General features: G+C 30.4%; 1 protein-coding gene across 5 annotated transcripts in view; it reads right to left on the reverse strand.

Moving 5' to 3' along the window:
* Positions 1 to 15749, reverse strand: part of LOC140443997 (uncharacterized) — a 52600-nt gene extending 36851 nt beyond the window's left edge. For 4 of the 5 annotated variants that reach the window (XM_072535565.1, XM_072535564.1, XM_072535562.1 and 1 more), the window contains exon 1: positions 15094 to 15749. In XM_072535565.1, the coding sequence (XP_072391666.1) occupies positions 15094 to 15532 (439 nt within the window). In that variant the 5' untranslated portion in view covers positions 15533 to 15749. Of the gene's footprint in view, positions 1 to 6166; positions 9504 to 15093 lie in introns of those variants that run through there. The other variant, XM_072535561.1, reaches the window with a different exon arrangement.
* Between the last annotated feature and the right edge of the window lie 5680 nt (positions 15750 to 21429).

The following is a 21429-nucleotide window of genomic DNA, read 5'->3' on the forward strand; positions in this document are numbered from 1 at the left end:
AAGGACTTTTTTGGAAATGGTTTGTATTAGCAAAAATGATAAGAGTTTAAACAAAAGATCTGAAATTCAAAATTTAAGTAAAATTTATAATTATATTCTTTCTTTATGATTTATATATAAAACTTGTAAAATGTCATATTTAATTCTCCATATATCTATCACATTCTTTCAGACATCTGTCAAGGGTGAATAAATCTTCTTCTTTTTGTTACTAAACAAAAAAGAATGTTTAAACGAAGTTTTACTTTTGGCAATATAATTGTCAAAAATAAAAATTTTATGTTGGCATTTATGACATTGAGGCTATTTGTAATTGGTTGCTATTTGAACTTATTTATAAATTCAATTATTTTTATATTAAAAAAATGTTTTCAAAATTATAAAAATTTTCGGAGAAACATTTGTTAGATCAAAACATTTTTATATTAAATATTTTGAACATGTAAGCAGTGATTTTTACTTACCAAACTAATTTTTATTTGGTAAGTTAACAAAAATTGTTTTTTCTTTTTAGTTCAACCTTGTAAGTATTTTGTCTTTTTTAGCTCTTGATAATAATTGTAAACACAATTGAAAGCTCGAGAATAAAAAAATAGTTAACCAATAGCCCTATTATTGACTCCAACCCATCCAAAACAGTTATATATTTGTTCCAAACGAGTCACAAGTACTTCTTTTTTCTTATATATATATATATATATATATATATATATATATATATATATATATATATATATATATATATATATACAAACAACACAGTTTATTAGGGTTGCAGTCAGTGCAATAATAATAAACTGTTGTTTGTTTATATTGACAGTCACTAATATCCAGTAATTCTTATATATATATATATATATATATATATATATATATATATATATATATATATATATATATATATACAGGGTGAGTCACCACTAACGGGACGGAAGATTACAGAAAAACGGTAAAAGATTTTGAAAAATTTTTAAATGTATAGTATGTAGGTGGATAAAGGCTACATTCTAAAATTATTCTAAAATATACAGGGTGTCACAATAAAGTGCGGCGTATCAAAGTTATATTTTTTCTTATGGAACACCCTGTATTTTATTGGATTTTCTAATTGTCTGCAAAAAATAAGGTATAGTTTCATAAAACTTCCCTATACCTATGTACAGAGTGTTCTGAGTTATGTCGAATTTTCTTAAAATGTAAAACTTTAAACGATGACTCATTCTTAATTTATTTAAGCAATTCTAATAAAATTACTCATACATCTAAATAGCTGGATATTGGTCGAATGTATTTCATGATTAATTATTAAAAATTTATTTACAGGGTGTTTAAAATTTTTAGTTTCATTATTGTATTATTCAATGTGTAATGTTTTTTAGATTTTCTACGATTCGTCAAGTGAAAGGCAACTGCGCAAAGGTTACAGTTTTCAAAAATGACGTGGATATTAACGTTATGTTTAATTTTTTGTATTATTTTAAGTATTAAAATAAGTTTAATATTTAAATAAAAATAAAACTGTAAAATATATGTATTTTGTTGAATTCATAATAATAATAATAATAATATGTACCTATAACTTCTTACGTGCTTACGAGCACACACTCTTTTTTTGAAAACAATTAAATACATAACGAAACAGAAAGAATTTTAATAAAACAAATAATACAAACTGAATAATGAACATAAATAATACAAAATAATCCAAAACTTAGTATAGGTAACTAAAAAATGTTCAGGTATGTAACAGATGTTCAAATTGCTTGCCATCTTGTGCAATACAACAAGCGATTCTATCTTCGAATGATTTACTTACATTATTTAACATAGCAGGAGTTATTGAAGCAAACGCGTTTGTAATTCTTAATTTCATATCATCTCTAGTAGTAGGAGGTGTAGCATATACAATATTTTTAATATAACCCCACTTAAAAAAATCCATCTTGGTTAGTCCTGGTGACCTAGGGGGCCAATTATATGAACCACCTACCTATCCATCTGTTTGTAAATTTTCTCTTAAGGTAGTTCCTAACATTACGTGAGAAATGAGCAGGAGCTCCGTCCAACTGGAGCCACATTTTTGTTCGTAGACTAAGTGGAAGGTTCTCAAGCAGTGTCCAAAAATCTTGTTTTAAAAAATTTAGGAAATTTGTCCCATTGAGATGTCCGTCAAAAAAATACGGGCCGATAACGTACTCGCCCATAATGCCGCCCCAAACATTAACACTCCATCGGTGTTGGCGATCAACAGTACGAAATAAATGTTTATTTTCTGTGTCATAATAATGAAAATTATGTCCATTTACTAGACCATTATTATGAAAAGTCGATTCGTCTGTAAATAATACATTTCTAAAAAAATCAGGATCTTCTCCAACTTTATCTTAAGTCCATAAACAAAAATTTAAATGGTTACCATAATCTTGTTCTGTCAAATGCTGCTGAAGTTGAATGTGATACGGATGAAAGTGGTTGGTCTTAATTATTCTACATACACTATTTTGACTAATTTCTAATTCACCCTTTCTTGAAATTTTTCTTGTACTATTATTTGGGTTTTTCGTAACAGAAAGCAGGACATTAAGTTCGTTAACGTTGTCACCAATAACTTGTTTATTTTTGTTTACCTTTTCGTATGCAACATTACCAGTAGCACGGAATCTATTAAGCAATCTCTCAAAAACTTCCTTGTGTGGGTGTCTTCTATCAGGATACTTTTGAGCATAAAGACAATTTTCCAAACATTCTCCAATGCAAAGTACCATGTCAACTCTATCATGAATAGCGCAATTCTTCATTTTTAGGAACAATGAAAGTTAAATATTACACACGAATGTTTAAATTTTGACAATTAACAGACCGTAATGTCAGAAAATGACAATGTCATACAATGGCATTAACTAACTATATCTTTTGTTTTAAAATCAATATACCGATGAAGAGTTTAAATAATTGTAAATTACGCAAAAACTATGAGACTTAAATATAGGACATCTTTATACCGTTCAAAAGAGGAAATTTTTTAGTATTACGTGTTTGGGACTTTTCATTTTGTATAATATAGGATTTTAGGTCAGTCTTGCAACAGTGTGTACTTAGTTGCAACCTGTAAGACTAATGGACTCGCCCAAGTGGCAATGTATAAGGGGAGTAAGGTTGTATAGAGAAGTTGTTATAATGGAGGAAATAACATAGCATTGTAAATTTGTTTGGTTAAATAAAAAGTTGCAAATATCCGTTGGGATATTAATTTTGGCAAAGAAAACCTACGTTAAGAAAAGTTAAAGTTTGTAGCATAATCATTGCGATTAATTAATATCCATGATGTTCCTTTTAAAATAAGCCTCATATTAGATATTGAATAATCCAAAATTGAAACTAAGTTTTTAACACACTGTAAACAAATGTTTAATAATCAATAATGGAATAAATTTAACCATTATCCGACTATTTCGCTGTAAGAGAAAATTTGTTATAATTACTTAAATAAGTCGAGAATGAGTCTTCTTTAAAAAAAATTTTTTTGCTCATAAAGTAGTAAGTTGTGGTTTATTTTGTATTATTTGTTTTATTAAAATTCTTTCTGATTCGTTGTGCATCAGCAAGTAAAAGTATAAAGTATACACATTTGTTTACAACTACATTGGTTTCATTTATAACAAATATGTCAAAATGATTGGTTTAAAAATCCAGAGTAACAACTATAAATATTTTGAAATCGAAAAGAAAATTTTAAATTACGCAAAATCTATCACTCCTAGTTATAGGACATCCATATATCATTCGAAAGTGGAAATTTTTTTTAATACAATAATTCATTAATATACAGGGTGTTCCATTTAAAATAAGCCTTATATTACACATTGAATAATCCAATAATGAAACTACAAATTTTGAACACCCTGTAAATAAATGTTTAATAATTAATCATGAAATACATTTAACCAATATCCAACTATTTAGAGGTATAACCAATTTTATTAGAATTTCTTAAATAAGTTAGGAATGAGTCTTCGTTTAAAGCTTTACATTTTTAGAATATTCCACATAACTCAGAACACTCTGTACATAGGTATAGGGAAGTCTAATGAAACTATACCTAATTTTTTGCTGACAATTAGAAAATGTAATAAAATATAGGGTGTCCCATAAGTAAAAATATACCTTTGATACGCCGCACTTTATTGGGACGCCCTGTATATTTCAAAATAATTTTAAAATGTAGCCCTTATCAACCTTCAAACTATAAATTTAAAATTTTTTCAAAATCTTTTACCGTTTCGCTGTAATCTTCCGTCCCGTTAGTGGTGACTCACCCTGTATATATATATATATATATATATATATATATATATATATATATATATATTGTTATGATTGTTTATTTTGAGTTCAAACTTAGTTTATTGAGCCAATAAAAAAATTATAACTTATCTGTTATCAAAAGTAAAATAATCCTTATATTACCTGTGTTCGATGGATTCAAAAGATTTTCTAGTTGTCTTTTATCGGGAAGAGAAGAAAGGATAATAATACAAATATATTATATTACAAAGATTTACGTTTCTTTATTTTATATGAACGAATAAAACAATTATTAAATTCTGTCGTTATCTTATCAATCAGCATACAAGAAAATAAATCAAATTATTATGATAATAAGATTATAAAGCTACATACATTTATATTACGTGAAAAACCAATTTTACTTAAAATTTTCTTTACTTGAAAAAAAAAACACAAAACTTTAAACTTTTGATTAGCCTAACAAAACCTCAGTTCTTAAATTTGAATGCTAATGACCATGATGTCGAAACGATCCTTCACAGATATAAAATTCAATTGTACAAACACTTACAGTTTATTTTCTTCTTGAGTTGTATGTTGGAACATACCCAGAAAAGTCCAGTCTCCTCAAAGATGTGATCTCCCCTCTTTGGCACCTCGGCTCCTTCTTTACGTCTCTGCAAACCTCCTTCAGACTACACAAAAAACACCTGATTCACTTCTCCAAACTCTGCTACTTATTTATGACACCAGGACCTCCTTTTGTCAACTTGATGCCGTAAGAATACTTTCACATATACTTTATAAAATGCCCACGGTAGATACAAGGACCTCTTTTAATCTACTTGTTATCTCCTTCTTCAAACTATTCACTTCTTTTCGTTACGCCGGTATCCAAACTCACGAACCACACCCTATCTTGAGACACACGACTGTTTCCTTTCGATGACCAAAATATGACTGACTTCTCCTCTCTCATCATCGACTCCCCAAATTCCCATTTAAAAACGACCATCCAATCAAAAAGCTTAAATTGTGTTTACTATGATTTTGGAAAAGCCTAATTTCGGTTTCAGAGAAAACTAAATAGCTTACTTTAAAATTGGTTTTTTTTTAATACATCATTTATACATATTTCAAAAGATTAGAATATGGTCATTTAATACTCGACTCTACAAACAATGAAAAGATTAACTTCAGGTAAAATGTCTTCTAATTCTAAACAAAGGTTTTTTGATAATTTTGTTTGCAACGGAAAAAAGGTCGTTTGCCAAACAAATTTCTATTCTTATCTACACTAAATCTTATCTTAAATTACTATATACAATTTGTCTATATTGATATCTTGAAATTTTATTTCGATGGATCTTTTTATTTATTTTTCTTTGGTTGGGAAAGAAGAAACATAACAATATATATATATATATATATATATATATATATATATATATATTGAATAATTTTATAAGGTCGCACTTACCATTGTCAAATCAGGCAGTAGCGCTTCTCGCTGATGCTTGAAGTTAACTTCTAACGCGGAGTCAAACCCGGAAAACTACAGAAAGCATATATGTATATATATATATATATATATATATATATATATATATATATATATATGCTTTCATATTTTTATGAAATATATGCTTTTCCGGAAGATTAACATCGTCGCACAAGAGTGACATTAATCTGAATAAAGTACAAGCCTGTGCATTAAGTGAACATTCTATTACGATGGGCCACACGCCTAACTATGATCAAGCAGAAATATTGAGAAGGGAAAGAAATTACAACAAAAGACTGTTTCTAGAAATGTGTTTAATTCAAACTACACAAAACACCTTAAACAAAAGAGAAGACATTGAAAATCTTAGTAATCTTCTTTTAAAGAAAAGAACAACAACGATATAAAAGTTCTTTCAAAGTTACACAGATTAAAGGGATTATTGCAAGTTCAAATAAGATAAAATTTATTTTTTATTTGTGTTTGGTTTTTTCCTTCCTAATTACTTAGTAACATAAACTCTGTGTAAAATACATAATTCTATAAATAAAATATTTTCTTAACTTTTTTTGCTTTTCCATGGAAACTACTGGTACTTTCAGGTAATTCACAGGTGGCCAATGCGGTCAAGTGATTTATAGATACTAACATAAACAAACTTTGACTTTCAAAATAAATATTGTAGATGGCGGTAGTAGTTACTTGATTAGAGTCCACTAAAAAGGATTTCATGCATTTTGCACAAGTTTCATAGAATTAAAATATAATTTTTGGAGTTAAAAAATCTGTCCACTAGAGTGGACTCAATGCATGAAAGGGTTAAGAGTTCTCCAGTTTTTTGTAGGTAATCCCCTTTATACATTGCAACAGTTACGTTACGTTTATCGCTTTTGGCAATCGAAATTTTAGGATAGTTTTTAAGGAAAAGTTTAGTTTGTACATAGTATTTATTTAAAAAATGATCTTTGACTTCTTTATGTAAAAAGTTTGTAATAACGTTTGTACATTTAGATCTAACAAAATCCTTTTGACTATCATTAAGTGGTCTGATTATTGATTCAATATCAGAAAGTAAATTTGGAACTCTACAAATAAATATGGAATAAAATACCTCTTCACTTGTGCAACACAGAATGACAACTACTTTATTGTCCTGTCAAGATAGCCAACCTGATTTACATAGTGTTTGATGATCAGGATAGCCAACATTTCAATACTATCTACTACAGTATTTCTCCATAGTGAATTTTCATGTTTCCAAAATATTTTGCAAAAAAAAACTGCATAAGAAAAATTTAATTTCATACTTGTAAAGATTTGTCTCCAGCATGTGTTCCCAAATGCTTTTTCAAATTACGCGATACAGTAAACCGCTTTAAACAAATTTCACACTTATAAGGTTTTTCCCCAGTATGCATTCTCAAATGCTTTTTCAAACTATCTGCTACAGTAAATCGCTTAAAACAAATTTCACATCTATAAGGTTTTTCTCCGGTGTGTAATTTTAAGTGCGTTTTCAAATTGCCTTGCTGAGAGAACTGCTTAAAACAAATTTCACACTTGTAAGATGTTTCTCCAATGTGTTGTACCTTTATATGAGTTTGCAAATTACTTTTAAGAGAAAACTGCAAGTGACAAATTTCACACTTATAAAGTTTTTCCCCAGTATGTATTCTCAAATGCTTTTTCAAATTACTTTCCTCAGAAAACTTCTTAAGACAAATTTTACAATCATAAGGTTTTTCCCCAGTATGAATTCTCAAATGCTTTTTCAAACTATCTGCTGCAGTAAATCGATTAAAACAAATTTCACACCTATAAGGTTTTTCTCCAGTGTGTATTTTTAAGTGCCTTTTCAAATTGCCTTGCTGAGAAAACTGCTTAAGACAAATTTTACACTTATAAGGTTTTTCCCCAGTATGCATTCTCAAATGCCTTTTCAAACTATCTGCTATACTAAACCGCTTAAAACAAACTTCACACTTGTAAGGTTTTTCTCCAGTGTGTATCTTTACATGAGTTTGCAAATTACTTTTAAGAGAAAACTGCAAGGGACAAATTCCACACTTATAAAGTTTTTGCCCAGTATGTGTTCTCAAATGCTTTTTCAAATTACTTTCCTCAGAAAATTGCTTAAGACAAATTTTACACTTATAAGGTTTTTCCCCAGTATGCGTTCTCAAATGCTTTTTTAAATTATGTGCTAGAGTAAACTGCTTAAAACAAATTTCACACCTATAAGGTTTTTCTCCAGTGTGTATTTTTACATGAGTTTGCAAATGACTTTTAAGAGAAAACTGCAAGGGACAAATTTCACACTTATAAATTTTTTCCCCAGTATGTATTCTCAAATGGTTTTTCAAATTATTTCCTACAGTAAACCGCTTAAAACAAATTTCACACGCGTAAGGTTTTTCCCCAGTGTGTACTATCAAATGCTTTTTCAAATTACCTTTCTCAGAAAACTGCTTAAGACAAATTTTACACTTATAAGGTTTTTCCCCAGTATGCATTCTAAAATGACTTTTCAAATAACGCGCTACAGTAAATCGCTTAAAACAAATTTCACACGCGTAAGATTTTTCTCCAGTGTGTATTTTCATATGCCTTTTCAAATAGCTTTCTTGAGAAAACTGCTTAAGACAAATTTTACACTCATCAAGTTTTTCTCCAGTGTGTATTTTTAAGTGCGTTTTCAAATTGCTTTGCTGAGAAAACTGCTTGAAACAAATTTCACACTTATAAGGTTTTTCCCCAGTGTGCATTTTTACATGAGTTTGTAAATTAATTTTAAGAGAAAACTGCAAGGGACAAATTTCACACTTGTAAAGTTTTTCCCCAGTATGTATTATCAAATGCTTTTTCAAATTACTTTCCTCGGAAAACTGTTTAAGACAAATTTTACACTTATAAGGTTTTTCCCCAGTATGCACTCTCAAATGCTTTTTCAAATTATCTGCTACAGTAAATCGCTTAAAACAAATTTCACACGTATAAGGTTTTTCTCCAGTGTGTATTTTTAAGTGCGTTTTCAAACTGCTTTGCTGAGAAAACTGCTTAAAACAAATTTCACACTTATAAGGTTTTTCTCCAGTGTGTATTTTTACATGAGTTTGCAAATGACTTTTAAGAGAAAACTGCAAGGGACTAATTTCACACTTATACAGTTTTTCCCCAGTATGCGTTCTCAAATGCCTTTTTAAATGATCTGCTACAGTAAAGCGCTTAAAACAAATTTCACACGCGTAAGGTTTTTCCCCAGTGTGTATTCTCAAATGCTTTTTCAAATTACTTTCCTCAGAAAACTGCTTAAGACAAACTTCACACTTATAAGGTTTTTCCCCAGTATGCGTTCTTAAATGCCTTTTTAAACGATCTGCTATAGTAAAGCGCTTACAACAAATTTCACACATGTAAGGTTTTTCCCCAGTGTGTATTTTCATATGGTTTTTTAAATTACTTTGCTGAAAAAACTGCTTACAGCAAATTTTACACTCATTAGGTTTTTTTCCAGTGTGTGTTCGCAAATGTATTTGTAAAAAACGCGCTTCAGTAAATTGCTTAAAACAAATATCACAGTTATAAAGTTCTGGTCCAATCTGAGATTTGTTTAATGTTGTTTCTTCAGGTTGTAGACTCGCACATTCTTCGTAGCATGACTGGTCAGGTGATGACTTTACCTTCTCCATTCTATTCTCATTTTGAAGAAAACCTGAAATATAAACAAATCCATAAACATTTGTTTTCGCTGCAAGTAAAGATTAATGTAGAAACTGTTAAAGTCATAACATATTCCCAATAATCCCTCATTATTCTGTTACAATTATTAAGAAAACACGAAAATATATTCTACCTATGTTCGATATATCCCAACTCAAATTAAACGAGTTTTTTGTCTCATCCGCTTTCCGTTAAAACAGGTTGATTCTTTAGACACTTCGATATTATTTTACCGGCAATTTTCCTCTTCTCAATGACCATAACTACCAACCGCCTCGCTAATTCGTTACAAAAAACAAGTTTTTTCTCTACTTAGAACTGGGTCAACAATATCGGAACATAAATCATTTAATTTTATTGCTTTTACGCAGTTTCTTCGTAATGTATAAAAAAAGTGGATTCTTGGAACCCACCGTTTGAGACGTGCAAAGTTCGTTAAATTCGTTACAATTGTTGAAAGATTGGCGGTTGTTTTTCCCCATAAAAGGATGAATCAAAGCGGCATTCAGAGACTTCGTTATCGGTCCTCTTACCGGGCAGTTACACCTTCTCAAACTTCGTACCGAACACTAGTTAAATACCAGACTCCTCTCTTAGACTTCGTTTATATAGCAGAAAAGTTTTAGCATTAGTTTCAATTAAATACTTTTGTGAATAACAATCTTTTGTAACTAAAGTGCAACGTAAAATAAAGTGTCATTAAATACAACAAGCATTATTACTACCAGTTCGACTTAGAAAATTGTTTCAACGAAGGATTATTTAATCCAAGTTCACATACTTAGCCAGTTCCAACATCCGACCCACGTCTTCTGTTGTATAATGGAGCTAATTATCAACAGAAACTACAAAACTAAAACAAAAAGTAACAAAAGTAAATCAACCCTACGAGTATAGTTCTATCTGGAAATGCTATGAAATGACTAATAAATATATCGGATAACTATTTGCTCAAATAAGCAGTAGTTATTCACCAAATTTAGTTTTTGTGTTTAATATTTTGAATTTCAGGTTACTATATCATCATCATTATCTTTGCGTTTATCAGTATGCGCGATCTGCTTCTATAATTACATTACATTACATTTCAACACGCAAGGGACTGCGTTTATTAAGTACTTCACGTAGTGTGCGGTTGCGCGATCTGTCGTTACAGTCGTTACATTTTATTGTTTTAGTCGGTGTTCAGACTTTTCCGTAAAAATAATTTGGCACCATCGACAACAGTGCACGTGCTCTGAATTGAAGGACGACAGGTGGCCTGACGTCTGACTCTTTGCCTAGACTGCGTGAGTGAACAGTAGTCGAATATATTGTTACAAGTTTTGTCACGTCGGTTAGAGTAATAAAGTAAAAATAAACAAGCTGGTTTTAATTACATTCATAATTCATAGTGAAATCAATAGCGGGAAGAAATCCCCAACAGTCGGTTTTATTTTTACAATTTTAAGATCTATTAAAAAAGAAGACATTACAATAGTAATGGGGGATTTTAATGCTAAAGTCGAGGGAGGAAATGTTGACGAATAAGTTGGAGAATTTCTATTAGGTGACAGAAACGAAAGAGAGGATAGGCTTGTGGATTTTTGTCAAAATGAACATTTTGTAATGATAAACACAATGTTCCAACTACCTGACAGAAGATTATACACTTGGAGATCTACTGCAGAAAACAAAGACCGCATAGTCAGAAATCAAATAGGCTATATATTAGTCAAAAATAGATACAAAAACTGAATTAAAACAGTAAAAGCATACCCCGGAGCAGATGTCAACTCAGACCATAACCGGCTGATAGCTTGAATGCACATGAACTCAAAAAGATTGTAATACCTAAAAATAAACCAACGTTTGATTATACAAAATTAAGAAAAACAGAAATACATCAAAAAGTGATCCAACAAGTCAACTCATATATAAATACAACTAGGAGAAGAAATATTTACATTAGAAGATGTCCATGAAAAGTGGAGCAATATTCAGAAAGCATTACTAAAGGCTGCAGAAGAAAATTTAAAGCCTAAAAAGATAAATAAAAAGCAGAAGTGGATGACTTCAGAAACTCTAGCATTAATGGAAGAGAGGAGAAAAGCCAAAGGGAGAAATGAGCCAAAATATCAAGAACTACAAAGTAGAATTAAAGTAGAGATAAAAAAGGCCAAGGAAAAGTGGTTAACAGATCATTGCATAGAAATAGAAGAGTATGAAAGAAAATACGACACCTTTAATATGCATAAAAAATAAAAGACCTAAGAAATACCAAAAAGCAAGCCCACTATGTGATACTCAAAGATGATAATGGTAAACTCATTGCAGACATCAAAGATAAACTAAGATTTTGACAAGAATACATAATGAAACTATTCGACCATGATATAATGATACAAGAAGAACCAGAGGAACAAACAGGACCGAAAATAATAATTTGCGAATTAGAACAGGCAATTAGAAATGCAAAAACCGCAAAATCAGTAGGCCCAGATCAGATACCCACTGAGCTAATTAAATGCATTGACGAAGAAACACTCCATATACTTTTACATCTGTTCAACAAAGTATATACAACAGGAGTAATAGCGGAAGATTGGTTACAGTCTACGTTTGTAACACTACCAAAGTCAGTACATGCGACAGAATTCTCCCAGTGCAGAACATTTTCCTTAATAAGCCACACACTTAAGATATTTCTCAAAATAATACATGGAAGACTGTACAAAAAAATAGAAGAAGATATAGATGACACCCAGTTTGGATTCAGAGGAGGACTAGGAACGAGAGAGGCTCTGTTCGCTTTTAACGTTCTCGCGCAAAGACGACTAGATACGAACCAGGATCTCTATGTCTGCTTTATAGATTGTCAAAAGGTTTTTGATAACGTACGACATCAGAAACTTGTTAAACTGTTAAAAGAAACGAATGTGGATAGTCGAGATATATTGTCAATCTGTACTGGAATGAAAAAGCAAAGGTTAGAATCGAAAATGTTGATACAGAAACTATAGGTATCAAAAGAAGTGTTAGATAGGGTTATGTGCTGTCCTCATTGTTATTCAATCTGTACAGCGAAGCTATTTTTAAGGAAGCAATATGAGAGGAACAACAGGGTATATCGATAAATGGAAAAGTCTCGAACAACATAAGATTCGCAAATGACACCTCTGTTTTTGCAGACAGTCTAGAAGCACTGCAACGCTTAGTAAATAGATTACATCAAGTCAGTATAAAATATGGACTACAAATGAATGTTAAGAAAACCAAGTACATGATTATTTCTAAGCGACATACAGTAGGAAGGCTAGACATCAAGGGAAAACAAGTAGAAAGAGTGAATAACTACAAATCTGGGAACCTGGGCACAAGGTCACAGTATATAAAGCAATATACTGTGACCTGGGTAAATGAAAACAATGACCAAGGTAGAGAAATAAGGGCACGCATCGAAATTGCAAGACAAGCATTTATAAAATGAAAACAATGTTTGCTAATCGAGACCTTCCTCTAGAGCTGAGGATAAGAGCCTTAAGATGCTATGTGTTCTCGACTTTGTGTTGTATGGAATGGAAAACTGGACACTAAAAGCTATTCGCTATTCGCGTGTCGGAAAACCGTCATTGTGGTAAATTTATGCAACGCAAAAAAGAAATAAAAATATTTTTATAAGAAGTGTTTTTTTTGGTTTTATTTTCTGTTAATTCTTTAGACACCTTGTTTAATTCTACGGGTTAGACAGTATATTTATAATAAAAAATTAAAATTATATAAAAATTATTAGTTTAGAAACACCAAAAAAGTTTTAACAGACAGTTTTAAAAAGAAAATACTAAAATATCAGTATAAATTACGGATACAAAAAGCACAAAAGAGGATAAATTCGTTGATATAACTTATTTCTCTGTGAAGATCATACCCTTTTACTATACTAGTAAAGTCCATTTGCTTAGCTCGGGCATATTTTGACAGATTCATAGTCAGAAACCTACAACACAAAAATTCCTACCTCTTCAGTATTAATAGCTCAAATAAACTTACTATTGTAAACTTCCTCAATTGAAAAAAGAAGAATTATTATAAATAGTGGAAGTGTATACTGAACCCATAAAATGTTCCCTGTATATTTAAAATATAATATTTGAGTTGTTACAATTTAACATATTGTAGTAAATATTTGTATTATTCACGTTGTTTATTTTAGTTAATATAGTTTTATTGTTCTATTATTTTTGTTTAATTCTTTGTTGGTTCTATTTAGTTAATTAGTTAGTTATATTTTCAATTTTATTATTATGGATAGTCAAAGCTTTCCACTTGTTGTATCAGCTAATGCGTTGGTAAGTTTTTCTCAAATAAATATAATAAAATGTTCTTTAAAAGTTAATATTTTTAGATGAGTAAGGATGCTGTTAAATTACAAGGTAATCAAACTGTCCAAAGGTTTATTTAAAATACCTACAATTTTTTTTTAGTTATTTGTCAAATGAAACACTGTTGAGGTAAGTTGATCATTAAAATATAGTAGTTATTGAATTATGTAAATGTTACAAATGATCTTAATAACAAAAACATTTCAGTTAACATCCAGTTTAGTTTGACATAGCGTCAACAATCAAATTCGCTTAGAAATTTATAGTATGTATAAAGAAAGAATAGTTTTTATTAAATATAAAAAAATATATATTATAAAAAAGTTAGCTAATTTAGTTTATATGGTTGAGTTGTGCCAAATATAGGCAACCAACTTAAAATTTTTGGTAGCATTTTTAGCTTGAGTTGCTTGAGAATATTTTCAATAAATGTTTAATATTTTCCAATTAATTTATTATTTTTTTAAAAGTGATGATAATAATACTGGAAAAGCAATATTTCAAATGATATATAATCACAAAACATACTCAAGATTGTGTTATATAATCTACATATATTAAAGTACATCCAGATTTAGCCATACAGCTCACACTCCCTCTAAGGGGAAAATTCACTCATCCCAGATACCTATGGTATCAAAAGGATTGAGCTCTGGTGGGACTCCCACCATTATTATAAAATTATTATAAAAAAGGTAAAATAATATAGGAATGATAGGAATAATAGAATATTACTATAAGTTGGCAGAAAAAGTTCGACGAAATACTCTAATGAAATACACTATGTAGCATATATGCTTGGTTGTATAGTAATTCCCAGCCACTTCTAGTATGTCAAAAAGTAACTTACTTTTCAAAAAAATAAATAGTAAATTCACTATACATTTCGGACTGGGATTAGCAAACTGAGCATAACTATTTTTGTTATTATTATTATCTATATGAGAATAAGCCACAATCCTTAAGAATATTATTTAGTTTAATGTTTAATTAATGTAGAAATAATAAAAACTTATGAATGCTGTTTCATATAAATTCACAAAATGTAGCTTCACATAACAAAAAATATTAAAAATATAGTTTCTTTAAAATATCTATCTTCAAATTTTAAACAGATATGTCTAAATTATACAAAAAAATATAGCAATACAGTTAGGGTAGGTTATGTTATTAAAAGGTTTTTAGTTGGGAAGGAAAAATTACTTTATATTATTTACTCACTTTTTTTATTCAGTTGCATTTCTTCAAATGGCATAACTGTATCTTCATCTTGTCCTATTTGAGGTTTTGCAGGACGGTCAGTAAATTCTGAACAATCGTATGTATCATTTTTAACTTCTCCTGCGGGTTCTTTCACAAACTCAGTTTTAAAGATATCTAGAAAAACATCACCCACCTCATTATTTTCTATTTCTATTTTACAGGAGTCCTCGTTAACTTCCATTTTTTGATCAATATAATCACACTTATATTGCATTTTATCGTCATCTTGTCCTATTTGAGTTTTTACAGGATTGTCAGTAAATTCTAAACAATCGTATGTATCATTTTTACTTTCTAATTTAGATTTTTTCACAAACTCAGTTTTAAAGATATCTAGAAAAACATGATCTACCTCATTTTCTATTTCTATTTTACAGGACTCCTCGTTAATTTCCATTCTTTGATCAATGTAATCACACCACGCGTATATTTCGTTATAAGTTTAAACTGTATAAACAAAATCACTACAAGTAACAGAGAGCATCACCACTTCACCAAACAGTATATTCAAGGAATATATTATTAATTATTATATATATTTTAATCAAAACAGAATTATAGAAAGCATATAGGACATAGGAAATTCCGAATCCAAATTTATGATTTATTTGGTTTTGTAACCAACAGTGTTGCCAGGTGACATGAACCGTTTTGCGGTAGGGGGACTTGAAAAATACGGTAGAAAACGATACAAATACCATAAAGATCACAAATTTGTTGTTTTTTGTATTATCTAATGCCAATGGTCTATTTAAATGCCTTTTTATAACAGTACGTTCATTTGTAAATAATTTTCATCCGGAAAATACATACAAAATTTTTAAAAACATAATTTTTATTAAAAAATTAACCTAAATAAACTTCAAAAACATTAACTGAAATCAAAACTAAACCTAAAAAATATGGTTAAATAAAAAACAACACTGAATTATAAAAAAATCAACCATTAGATCTCTTCAATATCCGAGTTCTGCTAGTAAATATTTTTATTAAGAAATTTTCGCATATCATTTTCTACCTTAAAATTATAGCAACTTCCGTCGGAGTCAACTATTCTCTTGCTATGTAGTAGTGCCTCAAAGTCTTTGTGCTTAATTTATTTCTCTGCTTATTTTTTAATGTATTGACAACCGAAAAAATTCTTTCTACATTTGCACTCGAATGCGGTAAAATCAATACATTAAAAATAAGTAGGGATAAATTGCGGAACATATTTAGTCCACTACCATAATTCATTTCACTTACTTGACTCCAAAATGCTAATGTATCATTAGATTCAGGCAACTCAGTGTTTCGTAAAAGTCTCCACTCATTATCTAATGATTGAAGATCGCCCTGATTTATCCCAATATTTCAAAATTTTGGTGAAATATGTGCAATTGAATTAATTTTTCTACTTCGCACCAAAATAGGATTTATGAACTGCAAATCTTCCAAGATGTTATTTTTTATGGGAAACCTTTTTAATACTTGGTCCAGACCCTCTATATAAAATTCTAAGCACTTTAAGTTTACAAATTCTAAATCATTTTTATCGACATTAGACGTAGAAATGTCAGAACCAAAATACATCTTCTGAATGGGTAACATATTTCTGGGATTTTTATAATCTATATCCAATACTGCGGTTTTGTCAATGATGTCTCTTTTTATAAAACAGCCCAAAAGAGTTTTTATGAGAGATTTGACATTTGCATAATATAGGTAATTAATTTGTGGTGACTCAGGACTTTTACTTTTTCTAAGTCAGCCTTTACATTTATCTTCCCATGAGATTTTATATGCCTGAGAATATTCTTTTTTCACAACTTTGGCACTAGTGTCACTTATACTGCTATCACTGTCAGACATTATTAAGTATTAAATATACACTTTACACTTAATATAATTTACCCATAGAACACTTGAATATGTGCAATAAGTAACTTTATAATAATATAATACTGAATTATCGTCGTCTCGTTACAAGTCAGGCACCGTGTAGGATTCAGGGATTTTACAAACGTTCCAACGTCTCATATTCTTTAAAAAAATATCAAAATTAGAAACAAAAAATGTCAAAAATATAATCATCAATTAAATATAAGTATATTGTGTTTTGTCAAATGCTTTAAATTAAAAAATGCGATAGAATAAGGTGTTAAAACAGTAGAGCGGTAGATCGAGGTGGAAAACGGTAGATCTACCGAAAAAACTGTAAACCTGGCAGCCAAACCGTTTGGTTTGTTCACAGTATGACATGACAGATGACAGTATATACCACAAAGGGCTATGTACCAGTCCATCTAATTTACATACCGTTGCACGTCATTATCTACGTCAGAGATCGAAGTTGACATAGTTGCCACAGTATAAAAAATTTCTGAATCCATTTTAAATCAAATAGGTCACATAGTTATTGCAAAAGTGGATTATACAACAAAATAAATTAATATTTAATGTAAATAAATAGAAACAAAACAAGAGTTAAAAAATAATCGTGTTAAAAACAATTTGAGCCACTTGTTAAAAAACAACATAGTTTAATTAATAGTAAATAATAAAAACAAAGCTAAAGTGTCAACACCGAAACTGTCAAATAAGTGTTACCAATTTATGCCAAAATTTCACCTTCGTTCGATTACAGTTACAGTGTGTTCCGAAGAAATGTTCTTCATAAAAACTCTTTATAATGCATTTATATAAATTAAATGAAACATATTATTGTGTATTTCTTTAAGTTAACATTAATAGAAATCTTTAAATATTATTTCTACGTTTATATAATAAAATATGTCTAGTGGCTCTAATGTCAGTGTACTCGGCAAAGTGATTCTAAAAAAGAACACACCTACCGCCTAAATATTTCGTGTTAGTATCATGTGACGTCACGGGCTATGACGCCAATGACGTGCAACGGAATATAAATTAGATGAAGTATATGTACTCTGGGTTTGGTCACGGTTATTATACTTCAAAATACTCTTGTAGAGGGTGAGTGCATAAACTCAAACCACCGAACAACCGCGGTGCTCAGCTCAAACCTCAAACAAAAGATATAGTTGGGGGAAGTGGGAAATTAATACGAACGGAGCTCGATTTTTATCTCATGCATCCACGCTTAATAAAATTTCGATGCCATTGAATTGCAAATTGTTTTTGTCTGTTTTTTCACAATAAAATTTTTAATATATTAAATTGTTAAATTTTTAAAAATAGACTCATTTGATCTATTGGAGAACTTAAATTTTCATCTGACTTCTGCCCTTTGATTTGCAAGATTGCAATTGTGTCATTACGCCAGGTTACTATTCTGTTAAAATTCCCCACTATCTCCGGAGAGTTATCTTCAAACGCTGACATGACAACCTTTTGAAATTGTTTGGCGTCCATGTCTAGGTTCAATGTATGCAATCTGATGCAATTACTCCTACCTAAACAATATTCCAGATTTGCTTGATATGTTTACCAGTTTGTTTTACTAGAATTACGATCAGTTTCGTTCATATGCTCATTGCCTGTTATTTCAAAACATGGCACTTGTCTGGACAAGACACCTCATCTAAGACATTACCATTTTTTAACAGTTCTATCCACGTGAGCCGTAGCCATTGTTAACTCAATTGCCTCCTTTCGTTGTGAAGTTACGAAAGTTGATTTTTTTCCTACGTTTAAATCATGTTTCATAACAAACTGTAATAATGACTTACCACTTTCATTGATGGTAGTTGTTCGGAATCATCATATAGGAGGTATGCTGATCCGAGAATAATTGTCTCCTTCATACTTCCTCTCTCTAGCCTCCCTTTAGCGTCGTTAAATCTCTGAAATAGACATTTATCAACAGAAGTATTTTAATATGCTGTTTAACTATTGTGCAGGTCTTCGACTTGGGACTTTGGCGGCAGATAGGCTATATATAAGATCTCCACCAATACCCGATGGATCTCTTATTTTGCCCATGTAAACCCAGAGCTCTTGTATTAAGGCTACATTGAACCTTCTCATGATAACAGGAAGTTCCGCCGAGGCTGCCTTACTATGCTGGAAATTCGCTTGTAGGATTCTGATCGGAGCCATCGAGGTCTCTGATTCTCTTAAAGGATATTTTTCAAGTTTATAATATGCCATGAAATGATCGAATTTTTGATCCCGATGATTGGGATTCCATAATTCAATTGGACAAAAAGAAATCCAAAATTCCAGGTCAAAAAAAATTAACTCACTAGAGTTTTTTAGTAGCAAGGTCTTTGAGAATAAGATAACAAATAGAAAAGTTACTGCAACTGGCGGAAAAGCTGAATAACTTAAAATCCAACACATAAAGTATCTTAAAAATGAACCAAAAAAAAATATGTAAAATATACAGCAAAGGATGTAGGCTTGTTTCATAATTCGATTTAAGCAAGAAAATCAAAGGTCGCCCATCATCATCTACTGTAATTCACAACCTAGATATTCTGTATCGAAATGGGAGAGCAATAACAAAATAAAAGAAAAAGGTTTAATGGACTTACTTAAGTTTATTCCGTTTGAGCTCCACAGCTTTTATTCTAGATTGAAAGATAGTTCCGAAGCATTAGATGGGAGTTTAGAAGAAGCAATTAATTAATTTGGATCTTTAATCAATCTACTGTTTAAACAATCAAAGAATCGTTAATCTCATTTACAAAAAGCGGTTGAAATGTCGTGTTCGTGTTTAAAGGGTTTACATTTTAAAGTTTACTGACTAATAAAGCTGTTAAAACGGTTTTACTAAAAATTTGTGTGGTTTCATTTCATATGGATTAAGATCTGTGTCGATTAGTTATTTAGGTGCCCATTTACATATCGAGTTTTCTTAATTCTCAAATTGAGCATGAGATCACGGTGTTTTTAATTAAAAAAATCATGATTATGAAGATAATTAAGTACATTTAATTACTTAAACAACGTAAACAACTTAAGATACGCAGACGACACCGTCATTATTGCGGGCAGTGCTGAGGGTTTACAACGACTTTTGAATGTCATAACCAGAGAGGGAGATAGCTTGGGACTAAATATAAACACAAATAAAACGAAATTAATGGCTGTTACACGTGCACAAAATGTCGACATTAATGTTCGTATCTATAACAAACATATAGAACCAGTACAAAGATTCCAGTATCTTGGTTACTGGATAACAAACGATCTTGACTACGAGGTCGAAATACGTGCTCGTATAGAATATGCTAGGTCCGCATTTCAACGAATGAAAGAATTCCTAATAAACTACGTTATCGTTATATATCCGATACCAATTTGTAAAATCGTTTATTTATTCCATATTGCTATACGGAGTGGAAACGTGGACTCTCGGAATTACAAGTATGAGGCGTATAGAAGCCTGAGATGTGGGTTTTTGAAGGATGCTGAAGATCTCTTGGACAGAGCATGTGACCAACGAGGTGCTAAGAAGAATGGGTACTGAGAGAGAACTTCTAAATGTTGTAAAAAAACAGAAAAACGAGTTATCTCGGACATATTTACAGAGGAGAAAAATACAACTTCCTACGACTTATAATGGAAGAGAAAGTGGAAAGAAGAGGTCGAGGAAGAAGAAAATGCTCCTGGTTGAAGAATGTAAGAGACTAGACAGGCATGGACACACATTCGATACTAAGAACAGCTCAAGATAGAGAGCCATTTGCTGTAGTTATAGCCAACCTTCAGTAATGGAGAAGGCACCTTAAGAAGAATTACTTAAAGATATTTTTATCGCGGTTTGATTACCATGACCGATATCGCAAATCATACTTGTATAACCCGGTTATATTTATTTGAGAAAAATGCGATAAGCAGCACTATCACCAGTGAAGAACAGGATAGTATCGACCTACATGAAACATAATATGGTATATTTGATAAGAAATTGGTTCTATAAATTTGTATTGTTATAAACAAAGCTTAATTTTATGTCTTGATGATTTTGTGTAAGTTTAAATTACTTTAATCATATTTCTGCAATGCATTTTCTATAAAATGTTCAAACAACAATTGGTTTGTATATAAAAACGAATTAATAATTGAGCGAAAGGTAGGTAGTGAAAGATAAAAAAATATATATTTAAATAATTTATAAAACCTTTAAGTAAAAATTAAAAGTTTATCTAGTCAACACTTACTTACATTATTATTTTCTCTTAAGAACGATTTTCAAAGATATAGATATTGCCACAATAAGTGAAGTGTTCATAAGGCCACGTTTTTCTTAAAAAATTGAAGCAGTAGTTTGGTGTTGAACATATGTCGATAATTACTACACCTGTTTATGTAAGAAAATATTCCGGG

This window comes from Diabrotica undecimpunctata, chromosome 6 (genome assembly GCF_040954645.1).
Source record: "Diabrotica undecimpunctata isolate CICGRU chromosome 6, icDiaUnde3, whole genome shotgun sequence".
NCBI lineage: Eukaryota > Metazoa > Arthropoda > Insecta > Coleoptera > Chrysomelidae > Diabrotica > Diabrotica undecimpunctata.